General features: G+C 36.2%; 1 protein-coding gene across 2 annotated transcripts; it reads left to right on the top strand.

Annotated features, from left to right (window-relative positions):
• The first annotated feature begins 2,190 nt into the window (after positions 1–2,190).
• bbc3 (BCL2 binding component 3) lies at positions 2,191–14,551 on the top strand. Of its 2 annotated transcripts, none has more exons than XM_007552458.2 (4): positions 2,191–2,541; positions 3,980–4,304; positions 11,124–11,332; positions 14,146–14,551. In XM_007552458.2, exons 2-4 carry the CDS (start codon positions 3,992–3,994, stop codon positions 14,239–14,241), a joined length of 618 nt encoding a protein of 205 aa, XP_007552520.1. In that variant the 5' UTR covers positions 2,191–2,541; positions 3,980–3,991; the 3' UTR covers positions 14,242–14,551. The 2 variants fall into 2 exon arrangements, with proteins under 2 accessions (XP_007552520.1, XP_016527225.1); XM_016671739.1 differs by lacking the exon at positions 2,191–2,541 and adding an exon at positions 3,734–3,845.
• The last annotated feature ends 465 nt before the right edge of the window (positions 14,552–15,016 follow it).

Genomic DNA, 15,016 nt, shown 5'->3' with positions numbered 1-15,016 from the left:
TTACTATATACCAAAGCAATTTTTAAATGATAACTTAGGCACAAAATGCTACAAACTCTGTCTTACTTTACCTGACAGTTGCATAACCATGGCAACAAGGTGTAGTTTTTACACCTGGGGGCAGCTGATTAACATAACTAAAGCTCGGATAAAACCTGAACAATGACTCTAAATCCAGGAGAAGTTGAAAAGGTTTTCTAACCAAATGGCCAGACATAGATTTAAAGAGGAGCAGCAAAAGCAAAGGAGGTGGATAAGCAATGCTAGCAACAACCTGACATACTGTGAAATACTGTCTCTGTTGACAATCATGAGATTGTAACATATAAACATCAGTCTTCAGTCAGAGGCTTCTTCAGGTTTGTTGCTATACTGACTGCTACTGGAGATCTTTGTATATAATGTGAGTTATGACAACATTTATTTTCCCTTTGGGGAATTTAAATTTAAAACCTCTCAGAATCAGTTTCAAATATTAACTTTTAAGACAGAATATAATAATTTAAGAATAAACATGTTTGCAAAGCTGCATCTAAATGACGAAGCACAAAACTTATTGATTAATCTGTATTTATTCTGTACAAATAATGATGTAAAATCCACATTCAGAACTGAAAATGACCAAAACATAGATTCATTTGAGTCTTACTGACAAAAAAGTGTTGGAATATATTTGCATAAATCATTAACCAATACAAATCAACACAAGAAGAGCTGATAACACTTTCAGTGAAGTGTTTACTGAGCCTGGCTCATCCTCTCCTCACACAAACTTTACAGCTGCTGAAAATGTGTGTAAAACTGAGAGGAAATTAGGTTGGTGGAAGAAAGGAGGGGTTTGTTTTCACTGGGGTGTGGGTGGTGTGTGTGCAGGGCTGTGATGAGGAAATACCCCACAACTTTACTCTGGTGGAGAAAAGGAGGGGGAAGATTCATCACGAGATTAATAAAAGATTAATTTATTGGCTGCTGACGTACAAAATTATGAAAATCAAACATTTTCAACCAGTTTTTGTTAAAATTGTCTGTGAGAGTGAGAGAAAGGAAAGGAGAGACAGCAGCATCCTGCGTCGGAGCATGTCAGCACTTGTTATGAATGAGAACCGGAAGTTAGATCACATCACTTCACAGTAAAAGCGTCTGCACTTAGACAATAGCATGAAACTTTGTTGCTGAGTAATAAATAAATTGGCCTAATTCTCTCCTCATAGTTTTTCTTCTTGAATATAGATGAAATTTTGCTTTTATGAGACTTTTCGCAATTTTTTAACGCTTTAATCCTTATGTTTTTGGTTTACAAAATTTTGCTTCAGCATAGCAAAAATGTGAAAATGTATGTTTAAAAACAGGAACGGAGTGTTCATACATTTTCTGTCATTTTTATTCAGCCTTTAATAACTGGAACTTACAGTGTACTATTAGTAGATGCTGTAAAAAGTGTTTTATTGCAATTAATTCAAACTTCAATGTCTTTTTACACACCACTCTCTAAGAATACACATTCTAATTAATTAAGAAATTAAAAAAAATATTGGTTTGGGCATAAGTGAAGACTTACAATCAGTTATTCAAAGTAAATTTACAGGTTAAACATATAATTAATTACTTATGATGCCAAACTCTACATGTTTAGAAGTAATCAAACAGCAATAAATTGATTAATGGATTTTTTTTTAAATACATATTTAAACAAAACAACATAAACAAATAAATAAATAAATATCCTCATTATAGAATTGCAACCGATCTTGGTCAAAAGTAGGCGAAATAAAAGGAAAACAAAAATAAATATACAAATCACTTTAATTTCAATTTAGATTCAAACCATAAAGAACAAAAATGAGGAAAAAAATCCCCAGTAGAAATCAGAGTGAAACATAAAAAAACAGAAAGAGGAGAAAAAAAATCTATATCGTCCTTAACATGTTTGAAATTGAGTGATAAATAAATAAATAAATAAACTTATTCAACTGTAATAATTCATTTAGGATTAAACATTATATTTAAGACCAGTTTAATCTATTTTTAAAATAGATGATTAGCACTGACTACTTAAAATAAATTTAAAATCAGCAGATAAGTCAATATAAATAAATAAAGTGAGGTATTTAGTTATTATATGTGGTCTGTTTCGCTTCAGTTAGCCTCTGCTAGCTAGCATCGGCTACTACCTACTAGACGAAAGCGTTTTATTTTGATAGGGTGAAAGTGGAAGCAGTTCGCGGCGCCGCCGTTGTTTTCTATTTTGACAGGAGCCATAAAGCGGTGGAGCAGCAAACCCAAAGATCAGACCGATCTCAGCGCTGAACGCACCGGTATCTCTCCGCGTCTGGATGGGCCAACCGACCTCGAAACACCCGCCATCCCGGAGCTCCTGACACGGAATGACGGCTCGGTTTCCCGCCAGCAGCCTGGACTCTACTTCCATGTTGTGATCTGAATCCTGGACTGGATCTTCTGGAACATTCAGTTCTCTCGAATGTCCACCTTTTCCGCACCGCAACATCCGCAGACCGCATCAACACGGATCCCGTTCAGCAAGTAAGTAGACGGATGGAGGCTGAAGTTGAGACTCTGACAGCGCAATGTTGCGTCATCTCTGCAGCCGTTCGAAGAAAAAGCGCCGTCAGCTTAATCTGATTTAATATTAATCTAATTCTTCTTCTGAATAATCAATCTGGAGATCCAGATATTAAAATCAGGTTTGCTGCTGGTCAGTGCGCTGATGATGCCGTCGCTTTGTCAGACATGCCCAGACATGTCGGGTCAGGAAAGGGACAAAAACTTCTAAATATGCGCCGTTCAAAATAAATATTTGCAATTAAACTGCACGTGAAAGTAGTAAATATTCATATACAATAATCAAATAAAATGTCATTTTGAAAAATTTTGTTTTTTTAAATAAACTGTTTTAGTAAACAAAACATAAATTTTATATTTCATAGCAGTTTTTTCAGCTTCAGAAATAATAAAAAATATTAATTTATGAGTTTTTCCCCTTTAATCAACCTGTGCGTGCACCCTCGTGCACGGATTTGTTTACAAACACAGGTCTCGTGCTCAGGCATACGGCGCATCTGCTGCCACCTGGCGGCGAACTGTTGAATTGACGTTAGCAGGTGAAACTGAAGTGAAAATGAATCTAAAAATAGACAAGTGAGTTTAACTCTCACTTCTAACATATTTATGATTCAGTTTTGTTTTTAATCATAGTATTAATTTATTTTACAATTTTAACTAACAATTAGGGTTTTTAATATTTTTTACTTTCTAATTAACGTTCAGCTCATTTTCATTTCAGTTTGTTAGCTTAATGTTTTTCTACTTATATTTTAGCTCTGTATTTTGTTTATTTTTCTCAATTAAATTAATTAATTTATGGACATTGTCAGCTAAATTAGCCTTTGGCTAAATGCCCCGTTGAACTTATGTTTCATTATTTGTGCAATTTGCATGTTATATACCAGATATATGCTGTTTATTAACTGCAGATGTGCTTAATACTTTTATTCATAGAAAAAAGATTTGTCAAGTAAGTTATTAGTGTAAAATTAAAAAATCAGTTGGTCTGATAAGCTATTCTAAAAGAACTCTCTGGGTCTAACGATAGGCTTTGAAAGGAAATTTTGTTTTGCTGAAACTTCATAATCCATTTTATTTATTGTTTTGTTTATTTAAAATATTATCCAGTTACCAGTGTTAAGTGTACCTTAGAAATTAAAGTTTTTATTGCTTTTTGAGAAGATATGCTTGCATTATTATGCTTTTATCATTATATTAGTTCAAAATGATCTGAAAACAATAATATTTGCATGTGTCACAGTCATTTCTGTGACAATTTATTGGTCAGCAAAATTTGTTATGGTGACAGGCCAATTCTACACAACCAGAGTAGACCAGATAAATATCAACCTGAGTCATCAGTTAGTGTTAGCAGCTGGTGTAAAATGTGCATTTTTGTCTTTTCTGGACAATTTAGGCTCCCGTTGAGATGGCCCGAGCAGAAACCATCGAGACTGTCGGAGAAAATGGAGGCGGACGAAACGGCCCGCTGTCTCTGCACAATACCTGCTGCATGGAGCTACCCCAACCACTCCACACCCGGCCAGGCCCGCGGACTGAACCCAGTGTCCACAACACCTCCCCACACAGGGAACCACTACCGGGCCTCTACCTGCCAAACCAGCTGCCTTACTCCCACCCAGAGGGCCACCAGCAGCCACCGGCGTTATCGCAGACTCCTTCCTGTAGTCTGGAAACCAGCCGGAGAACAGCTAGTCGTGATTCATCGCAAGAAGAACCGGGTAAGAAACTGGTAATTACTCCAAACAACAAAAACCACGTCTGTCAGGTTTGTTCAGGCTAGAAAAGTGTTTAAAAAAGAGATGGTCAGAACTCAATAAATCAATAACTATGTATATCGCCATAGAAATATGATCAATATCAATTGATAATACATCAGATAGAACAGATGTAGGCAGAGGAAAGACATTAGCTGCTCAACTTCTCACCGCTAGCTAAGCGAGGTTGGTGGAATCAGCTAAGTCTCTCGCTCTTTGGTTGCCTAGCAACAACCTGCTGAGTAACTTACAGCAGCAGTTTAAGGTTTTGCCTCATAACTGCTTAAAAATAAAAAAACGACAATATGGAGTGAAAACTGGATAAAACAGGAAACATCACACCACCAGTGTGGCTGTATTTCAAATATTTGAAACAAAAAAACTAATCAATAATGATCATTCAACTGAAACGAACACTGTATTGTGTTCCAATTTTCGGCCATATTGTCCAGCCCTAAACAGAACCGAAACCAATAATGGTAATTACATCTGTAATAAGCTGTTGTCATACCTGAAGTATGTGGATTGGCTTTGACAAACAGGAAAGGCAGGAAAGTGAAACTGGTTTCAAAGCATGCTGTTTATGCTTGAAAGTGGGGATGTGTAGAGTAGTTACGAGCAGTCAGTAGTAGTAGGTATGTTGATATGACTTAAAGTTTTATGATGATATTTTGTGGTTCTATTCTAATTAGGCTCGTTGCAATAAGCAATAAATCAATTAATCGCATGATAAATTAAAACAAACTCAATAATTTCCATTTGCACGATTGGTTGTTTTCTCTTTTTTCTCTTTCTACCAAAAAGTGGACAATAAAAGTCTTCAGTCTGGTGTTTTTATCTCAACTAGCTCTTGTTTTGAAGGACAATCTTGTTTACAGAGACTCCATAATTAATTTTATTGGTTGTTTCTGTTGTTTTATTTGTTTGGGATATTTAAAATGTCTTCCATTTAAATGTTTTAAATGTTCATTAGAATCTAAAGTTTATTGATCTTTGAGAATGTGCTCTTGCTTTATTATTACCACATTATTACCAATATATTACTTGGAAATGGTCTCAAAACAACAATATTTTCGTTTGTCGCAGTAACTTCTAGGGCAATTTATTGTCCAGGAAAATGTGTTATTCTGACAGCCCTAATTATGATAACGATAAAAGTGATAAGAACTAATTATTAAATTTTTTTAGATAACTGTTTGGCTGTGACTGCATGACACATCATTCATAGTCCCATAAACACAAATAATGGTCTTGAAAAACATTCCCAACTGTAATACACTTCACAGTGATAGTGGCTGCATTTCATTAGAAATGTGCACAAAACGTTGACGATATACTACGAATGTTGCAAAAACTAAATTTTCCAACTGCGGCGTTTCTATTGAATAAGAAATGCAATTATAATCACTTGTGAATAAGATTTTTTATGTTATAAGTAATTAAAAAGATACTGCCCCATCATTCTTATACCACTTCCTGTCGCCTTCTTCTTCGTGGTTTCCACCAGTAGTAACATCCTGTTGTTGATCATGTGACTCGTGTTTCCATTGCAGTTTTGCAGAATAAACCGTTTCAAAACCACTTCCTTCTAACGCTAAAACTTTCGTGACCAGTGAGTTTTTCTAAACTGGTTTCCATTAAGCAAATTTATTTTCAAAATGTGAAACTGCACAATTATGTGGTCAATGGAAACAAACTGTTCTAACACATGTCAGATTAATAGCTTTACTCCCTCCATAAAGGTTAGTCTCTGAAGTAAAATCGCTGCAAATATTAACTACTTCACAGAAACCCAAACAACTCTTCCTTTAAGTGTGACCTTTGACCTCACAGCCGAGACTAAATGGTAATAAAAGGTGAACACTGTTATAAAACAGTGGGAAATATCAGGCGTGACTGAAGCAGAGGACAGTTTGACTTTTGGACCTCCACCCTAAAGTAAATATGAGTGTTATCACTTAGCAGGACCGTATCGGTTATGTGGGAGTCGCACTCGAGGGTTTGTTTGGGTTGGATGATGATGATGATGATGATGATGATGATGAACTGTCTTGCAGTTAGTTGTCGGAGGACAAACACTGCAAAAACACAAAATCTTACCAGGTATTTTTTATTTGGTTTTCAGGGAAAATAAAACTTAAAAGTAACTTTTCACAAAAAAGGAGCTTATTCTGAGTCAATAATGCCATAATAGTGATTAAAAAGTACAAGTTTCACTGGCAGACTATTTCATTTAGAAAATGGGAAAAATTTGAAATAATCTACAAGTGTAGCAAGTACTTTTTCATTAATAAAGATTTATAGATTTGAAACAAGCTCCCACATCTTATTGAAGTTAGTTGTGTCTTTTTTAAAGTGTAATATATATCTGCACTTGAAATTAGATTAAAATACTTGGTAAGATTTTGTGGTTTTGCAGTGTACTGAAGTAATTATTAGCATAAAAGACCCAATGTTTTGAAGTGAACATTCATTTTAATAATAAAAGCTAAAATCTCAGAATCGGGTGGTGTGGTGGCGCAGGGGCAAAGCGCAGCCCACGTATTGAGGCCTTGGTCCTCGTGGCGGTGGTCGCGGGTTCGGTTCCCGGCCTGGTGACATTTGCCGCATGTCTTCCCCTTCTCTTGTTGTCCTATTTCCTGTCGAACTACTTTCAGATGAAGGCCACTAGAGCCAACAAAACCTTTAAAAAAATCTCAGAATCAAACACTTCATATAAACCTTTTTCCATTTTTAGGAACAAAATCTACACGCAAAATGTCTTTGGGCACAAAAATACAAAACACTGCAAAAACACAAAATCTAACCAACTGTTTTAGATTTTTGGTCTAGTTTCTATTGGAAATATCTTAGCACACCTGAAATAAGACTAAACTAATTTATCAGTTGCTTTTCAGCAAATAGGAGCTTCTTTTACTGAAAAAATTCTAGTTAAACTGGCAGATTATTTCACTTATGACATTTTTCTTATAAGTGAAATAATCTGCCAGTGTAAATAGAATGGGGTTGCTAGGTGACGGCCTGGGTTTAGCTGTGGTTGCTAGGTAACGACTCAGTGCCCACTGATTATGAAATAAGTGAAATAATCTTCCAGTGGAACTAGAACTTTTTCCACCAATGTTAAGGAATTATTGACCTAAAACAAGCTCCTCTGTTGTCGAAAAGTTACTTGTTAGTTTTGTCTTAATTCAAGTGAGCCAAGATATTTGCACTAGAAAGTAGATTAAAATACTTGGTAAGATTTTGTGTTTTTACAGTGCATGTGCAGAATGGACAGCCATTACGAAGCTACAGACCAGTTTGGTTTGCATGACAGCATGCGTCAGGCGTGAGGACTGATGTGTGCAGTTGGTAATTAAAATGTCAATAATCTGAAGGGAAACTTTCATTTGGCTGTGGTGGGAAAAGGACGGTTGGTGTCTGGTTGGCTCAGCGCCTTGGTGCAGGGAGAGATTTTTAACTATGTAAAGGGAGAGTGAGCACCGCCTCCCTCAGCTGTGGGTCAGCTGTGCAGAGAGGCATGTTCAGACTTGTCCTGTGCAACCTGACAGGAGTAAAGTAATCTGCTACACTTTCTTGAGCTTCAGCAAGTCAACTAGTCAGACTGCATTTCTCCAACCAATCAGGCTCAGAAAAGTTATCAGAGAATACAATAATGGAAGGTATCTTATAATTTGTGTTCAAATGTGTGAGTAAATCTAGTTTATTTTTTAATTATTTTTTTAATGTCAAAGATTTTGTTTAAAGAAAGAACAGTATTCTGTTGTTTTCTGTTTTTGCTGTTAGAAAAATGGGAAATATTACTACCAGTACTTGAATTTGTGTTGCCACACTGCAAAAACACAAATGTTTCCAAATATTCTTGGTCTAGTTTCTAGTGTAAGTATCGTAGCACACTAAAAATAAGACCAAATGTACAAGTAACTTTTCTTAATTCCTCAATGTTGATGAAAAAGTTGCAGCTCCATTGGCAGATTATTTCCCTTAACATGGGAAAAATGTCTTTAAAAATATACATTTTCATCACTGCTTAATCAGCTTAGAGTGATAATGAAACAATGTGGAGTCTACCAAAACAGTCAAACTCACTGATTAACAGCTTTAATGCTAATCAATCAGCTGCTAAAGTTAGCATGCTAACACTAACGTTCTCCATTTATGTAGTCAAGGCTACAACTGTAAAACATCTGTTTGTACAAGATGGTGTAAATCCTCGATATGTTGGTATAAGTAAAGCTGAAGTCTTAATTATGTAACTGAATAAAGTACAACAAGGAATTTAAGGGATTAATCCACATTTGTGCATTGAAATCTGCCATCAGTTTGATGAAGATTAAATATTATATCAGAAAGTTTTCAACCGAAAATAGGAAAATTATTCTGTTATTGCTTCTGGTGGTTCCACATTCTGTTGGTGTTTCATTTATTAGATTTTTAACTGTGTCCACATAATAAAACAAGCAGTCCCCCATATACTTTCTTCTCTATTTTTTGTATCATTTTGTTTTTTTGTCAATGAGCCCCACCCAGCAGTCATCCCGCCCTTCATGTGTCTCTTATCCGACTGGTCCGGGGGTCTCTGAGTCCTCTTGTCGCTCCATCAAGCAGTCATGTTCATCCTAATCCCCGCCTCTTTTCCTCTAATTCATCCTATCACAGCTCAGCCCCCCTGCGCTCTCCTCCAATTACACGCAGACATCGCTGTGAGTCAGAGTTGCCTTGGCAACAGGCCAGGGTTTTCCTGTTTATTTGGGGTTTTATTTGCCTCTGCTCTCTTTTTTGTTCCTCCTTCGTCTCCCTGGATCGTTTTTTATCTTCCCAGCAAAGCAGATGACGTCTTTAAAACAAAAAAACATAAAAAGGAAGCAAAGGTTGGACAAAGTAAAAAAATGATGCTGGGGATCCAAATGTACAGAGAGTATTTGGTTTGGGGCGACTGCTGATCAAAAACAAAAATCTTAAGAAGCTGGATGTGAAAGAAATACAAATTTGGAAAATAAAACCTCTAAAGTAGAAACAAGAAGTAAAATAGTATAATTGGGGTAGGCCTGTCACAATGCCAAATTTTAATGGAACATAAATTTGGGCTGCAACTAACGATTATTTCTGATGATTAATCAATTAATCGGATAAAAAATATTCTGCATATTTTTAATTCAACCACTGAAGCCTTTTTATACAATGTTAGAAGATGCAAAGAAACTAGTCAAGTACTTTTTAAAAAAGAAAATGAACATGTTATTGGCTGAAATGCAGAAACAAAACATTCCTTTAGAGAATTTGAAGCAGGTGAAGCTAAAACTGAGACTTATGGTATTTTTTTATCTTAAATGCAAAAATGTAGATATTTTTGTACAGTTTTAGTTTAGTTACTGCTCTGACTGTGTTCTTCTCTAATCAGTTTTTTTGTTTGTTTTCTCCAGTTAATGATTAATTAATAATTAAATTAGTGGACAATTATTCCAATAATTGATTAATCAGATTAATCATTTCAGCTCTGGATAAATTGTCCAAGAAATTCCTGCAACAAACAATAACATTGTCATTTTGAGACCATTTGAAACTAATATAATAACGATAATGACATAAATGCAGGTACAGCCTCTCAGAAACAAAAACGTTTCACACTGGAACTGGAAAACATTTAAATATGAAACAAACAAACAGTCAAAACAACAATGATAAAAAAGTTATTATGAAGTTTCAGTAACCAAAATTGCATTAAAGAAATAATAATAATAATAATAATAATCCAGCTTTGACAGGGAAAACAGGCAAAAGTGGCAGGCAGTGCAAACTAAATATTTTGCAACAACTATTGTTCAAATGGAAATTATTGTGTTCATTTAAATTTATCCTGTGATTAACTGATTTATTGTTTATGGTAATAGGCTTAGTTTGGGGTCAATAAAAATGTTTAAAATAATAAAACATGGAACATTTAAAAGAGAAAACATAAGTAAACACGGTTTCATGTGTTGCTTGGTTGTGTTGCTTAATTACTGTCCTGGAAAATGGCCGTCAAAGTAGCATAAAAAAGATATTTCCTCTTACAAATCTACATTTCCTCCAACAGGTTTTTTATGTGGCCAGACAAAAGGTTCAGAAACCTGTTAAATAAACAAATACAACAAAAACACACAAATAGCAGAAGTTAACAAACCAGACTTATTAAGCAGATTAAAAGATTACGCTCCCAAATTCCATGAAGAGGAAAATAAGTCACCGCCAGGCTCCTTAAGGGCTGTTTGTGGATTTCTGAGAACCAAACAAACCCACAGGGAATAAACATGAATCAGCTGTTGAGCCCCAACAGTCGCTCTGTTTTATATCTGCCTCATATTTCAGTCCTATTTGAATATACAGTATGATGCAAATCACTACCAATGTAACGATTAATCAGATACATCGCGATTAATTGATTATTGAAGTAATCGTGAACTAATCGATTAGTTGTCACAATAATTGATAGAATAAAGTTATTACTAAAATTGCAGCGCTGGTAATACTTCAACTTTGTTTTTTTAATGAACAAAGATGACTTATATTTTGTCTTAAAGTTGACTTGAATTCAAAGTCACAATAAATAAAAGCTGCAAAATATGTCAACCAAGATGGCCGCCCTGACATCACTATGGAAACCAAACGATTCCTTTTTCAGACTTTTCAAAAAATGAAATCTTCATAAAACCAAAAATTTGATAAAACTGGCCAGCTGCGGTGTTCCAGTTTATCATCTACAGTTCACGAAGAGCATTTCTAAATATGTCTGATTCTCCACAGATTCGAACAAAGAAGAGCACCAGGACGCCTCCAGGCGGCAGGGTCCTCTCCCCGACCTGCTTCCCCAGAACGAGCACTCATCCTGGGACTCGCCGCCCCAGCAGCTGGGCGTCGGCGGAGAGGCAGCGCAGCAGCTGGACGTGATCAGGGTGGCCGGCCAGCTCAGGATGATTGGGGACCAATTCAACGCCATGATCCTCCACAGAGCGGTAGGTCAACCCAGAATTTGAGCGTAAAGTTTTCTTATTGCTCTTGAACGCACCACGGTTGATTTTTTCTTTCATGCAAACAGACAAATATCTCAACAGGCTAGTTTGTCTCTGCTTGGGTAAAGTGAGTTTGTGTTCCTGTTTCTATGGAAACAGATTTGTGAGAGTGAATCAGTTTCTTTTGCTCGGTGTTTTATCTTTTATTCCTTGTTTTGTTCCACAAAAATCCATGAAAATGCTTGAATTTCAAAAAGGTGTTTTCAAAGTTTAGAAAGTGCTGAATATTCAAACTACACAGTTTTCTAATAAAAGGAAAATATTAATTACGCCTAATAAAAAGATACAAAATAAAATTTTCTCTCATCGTCTGATGTTAAACTAAACTTTTTTTAGACTAGTTATAATAACTAATGTTATTCTATTTGCCAAGCGACCGAAAGCAGAACAATATTAGGGATTTTGTTGTTAACTTTATATTTTGTGTTTAACCTTAACATGATTTATTTGTATTGTTTCGATTTTCTGAATATTTATTATAACTAATGGCTCAATGACTTATTAATTATCTTATATTTTAGGACGATATAACTGAAAACTTATCTCACTATAAGTGCTTCATATCAGTCTATCAATAATTATTGATTCATTTTTTGTTTTAAGTATCTAAAATGTTGTCAAACTGGTTTCGTGATCTTTCCATGAAGTTTTTACTTTGTGTTTTTTTAAGCAGTTAGGAGGCGCAGTTACTCAGCAGGTCGTTGCTAGGCAACCAACGTTGCCTAGAGGGGAACTTGAAACTTCTTGCTCCCCAGCCAATGGTTGCTAGGTAACCAAAGAGCGAGTGAGTTAGTAGACTCCACCAACCAAGTTTAGTTAACCATGAGAGGTTGAGCAGCTAAAGCTTTTCCTCTGCATTCATACTGATTATTGAATATTCTACCAGATGTATTATCCATTGATATTGATTAAGTCTCTATTGCAATATATATTTTTATTGATTTCTTGTTATTTTAAACATCATTATGGAAATTGGTGGATTTTCTTTTGTTGTATTAGTGTTTTGTTCACAGACCAATCTGGCATTTTGGTTTTTCAAACATAACATTTTGCTATATCTTAGTTTCCTAGAATTCTATCAAAAGACTATTAACAACAGTAATAAATTAAGGCACATAATAGTGATTTGAAATAGTCTTTTTGTGGTTATTTTGTATTGTTTTTATCTCTAAAGTCTTGCTGGAAAAGTTTGACATCTTACATTGAAAATGCTTGAATTGTAAAAGTGTTAAAAACCTGGAAAATCTTCAAATTTGCCTTCCTGTTCTATCTGCTTTGCTTTCCCTCTTTTTGTTTTCTTTATTTGCATCATTCTCAGTAACTTCATTCTCCTTGCAAAACAACCAACAATTAACTTTTGTCACAACAGTAACAAAAGTTACTGTTGTTACTGGTAAAGCTAAAACCTTTAGCTTTACCAGGTTTTATGGTAAAGCTAAGGCAGTAGTGTAGCAGTCACTGCTTTCCCTCAGGATGCCTGTCCTGTCTGTTATTTCCTTATCGCTCTCCTCCCTCCCTCTCTTTTCTTGCTGTTTTCGATCGCGTGAGGAGTTGCCGCTCGCCCCCCTCCTCCTCCCGCCTTGTGCACATAAACAAAGCTGACGTCATCCTCGCTCGGCTCTCGCTTCACCCGTCGCGCCCGGCTCGTCTCTCTCGCTCTGTCTGCTGTGGAAAATAATGAAAACCTGTGTGCAGCTTTTTTTCTTTTTTCTAAACGAGCGGCTTGAAAGAAAAGAAAGGAGTCTGTTAGCAGGGCGGTCAAACCTGCTCTGCTCCATCTCCAGACCCAGGTTCAACCAGCTCATTTAGTATCAAACTTACCAGTTCATACCCAAACTGGTAAGTTTCATACCAGTTTGGGTAACTTATCCATTGTTTCATACCCAACCAGCTCATTTGTTGGTGCAAAGTCCACAGAAACATGTAAACAAACAAAGCCATCATAAATCCTGCAGTTGTTTTTCTGCTGTGTCTCAGATCCCCAACATAAAGTTTCTCAAGAAAAGTCTTGTTGGTTTTCTCAGTAAAGAATTGGAAGCAAATTTGACCTTTTGTGACAGAATGAGCCTAAAGATTAGACTTCAAACGTAAAGATAAAACTGGTTTCCCTTTAATTTTAGAGTCAATTTCATAAAAAATGTGACTGACTGAATGGAAAGTTTAAATAACTATTTCAGTGCACTATGTTTAATTGGGTTGGTTTGATCAGTTTAATAAAGATTTTCAGGTCTACTTTCACTGAACTTATGTTGAATTTATGTTTCATTATTTGTGCATTTTGCATGTAATATACCAGATATATGCTATTTATTAACTGCAGATGTGCTACTTTCAACAACATGAAATGATCAGATATGATCAGCCCTCCACACCAAGGAAATGCAAAAGCAGCTGGTAATGACACAGTGGAGGTCGATTTAAAAACCTGCTGGTTTCTCAGTGGCTGTGTCTTTTTAGGTGACAGGCCAGCAATGCAGGGGAAGGGCAGCAGCTTTAAAATGGAGGGCACACTTCTGCTAATGCGCCAATAGCGGAGTTAATTTTTTGTTTAGCACTAAAAGTCAGAAATTTGATGATATATCAGACTTAAATAAAAAGTGTCTGTATTTGTGAAACTCACCCTGTATTTACTGGGTATCAGGTATGTAGCAAGTAAAAAGCAGCTTGTGATTATCTCCATGTAACTGCATAAATTTGTATCAGCGTTCTATTTTCCTAGGGTGTGTTTTCTGACTTTACATCTCTCTGTCTCGCAGCACATCGCCCCCCAGTGGCAGGACTGGAGAGAGGTCTGCCTGGGACTCCTGGACTTTATCGCCCAATCGCTCAGCACTCTCTACCGGCTGACGTAGAGCTACGATCCGGACCTTTTCCTGCCATCTGGGCCGAAACGTTCTGTTGCTAATGGGTCGCCGGACTGTCAATCACCTCATGGATTGGATTGGCCCGTCAGAACCGGACCTCTCCCGTCAGTCAGCGCTGCTGCACACTGCAGCCGCTGGACTGGACGGATGAACTTGTTTATTTTGTAAAATATATATATATATATTTGTTTTTGTCCTGTCTCGGGGGGCCAGGTCTTTGTGAAATAGCTGGAGACTTGGGCCAAACTTTGTTTTCTGTGGTGCTGAGAACATTCACTGAATAAACACAAAATTCTACTGAGTATTTTCATGTAAACATCGTAGCATACTTCAAATAAGACAAGACTAACTTACTTTTCTACAATATATAGGAACTTGTTTTAAATCAGTATTTCCTCAATATTGATTTTAAAAAGTACTAGTTCCTCTCGCAGATTATTTGACTTGTATCCAGACCAGTGGAACTAGAGCTGGGTTGCTAGGTAACGGAGTAGGCCTGGCTGGGGTTGCCAGGTAACGGTGCAGCGCTGTTGATTGAGAAATAATCTGCCAGTGGAACAAATACTTTTTCATCAACATTAAGGAATTACTGACTTAAAACATGTTTATTTTAAGTTAGTTTTGTCTTATTTCAAGTTTACTATTTGCAGTAGAAACTAGACTAAGATACTTGGCAAGATTTTGTGTTTTTGCAGATTACTGGAGTAATTTGTAGCACGAAGGACCCATAAACTTGAAGTATTCATTTCAATAACAAGTTATT

The sequence above is a fragment of the Poecilia formosa genome, unplaced genomic scaffold (assembly GCF_000485575.1).
Source record: "Poecilia formosa unplaced genomic scaffold, Poecilia_formosa-5.1.2 Scaffold48, whole genome shotgun sequence".
NCBI classification, from domain to species: domain Eukaryota; kingdom Metazoa; phylum Chordata; class Actinopteri; order Cyprinodontiformes; family Poeciliidae; genus Poecilia; species Poecilia formosa.
This window is presented reverse-complemented; position numbering and strand designations above follow the sequence as displayed.

Excerpts from the sequence above, each read along its gene's own strand:
- bbc3 (XM_016671739.1), top strand. The coding sequence starts at position 3,813 with ATGTGTCACAGTCATTTCTGTGACAATTTATTG. Across the intron at positions 3,846-3,979 it reads ATTTCTGTGACAATTTATTG|GCTCCCGTTGAGATGGCCCG; the intron begins GTCAGCAAAATT and ends TGGACAATTTAG. Across the intron at positions 4,305-11,123 it reads TTCATCGCAAGAAGAACCGG|ATTCGAACAAAGAAGAGCAC; the intron begins GTAAGAAACTGG and ends GATTCTCCACAG.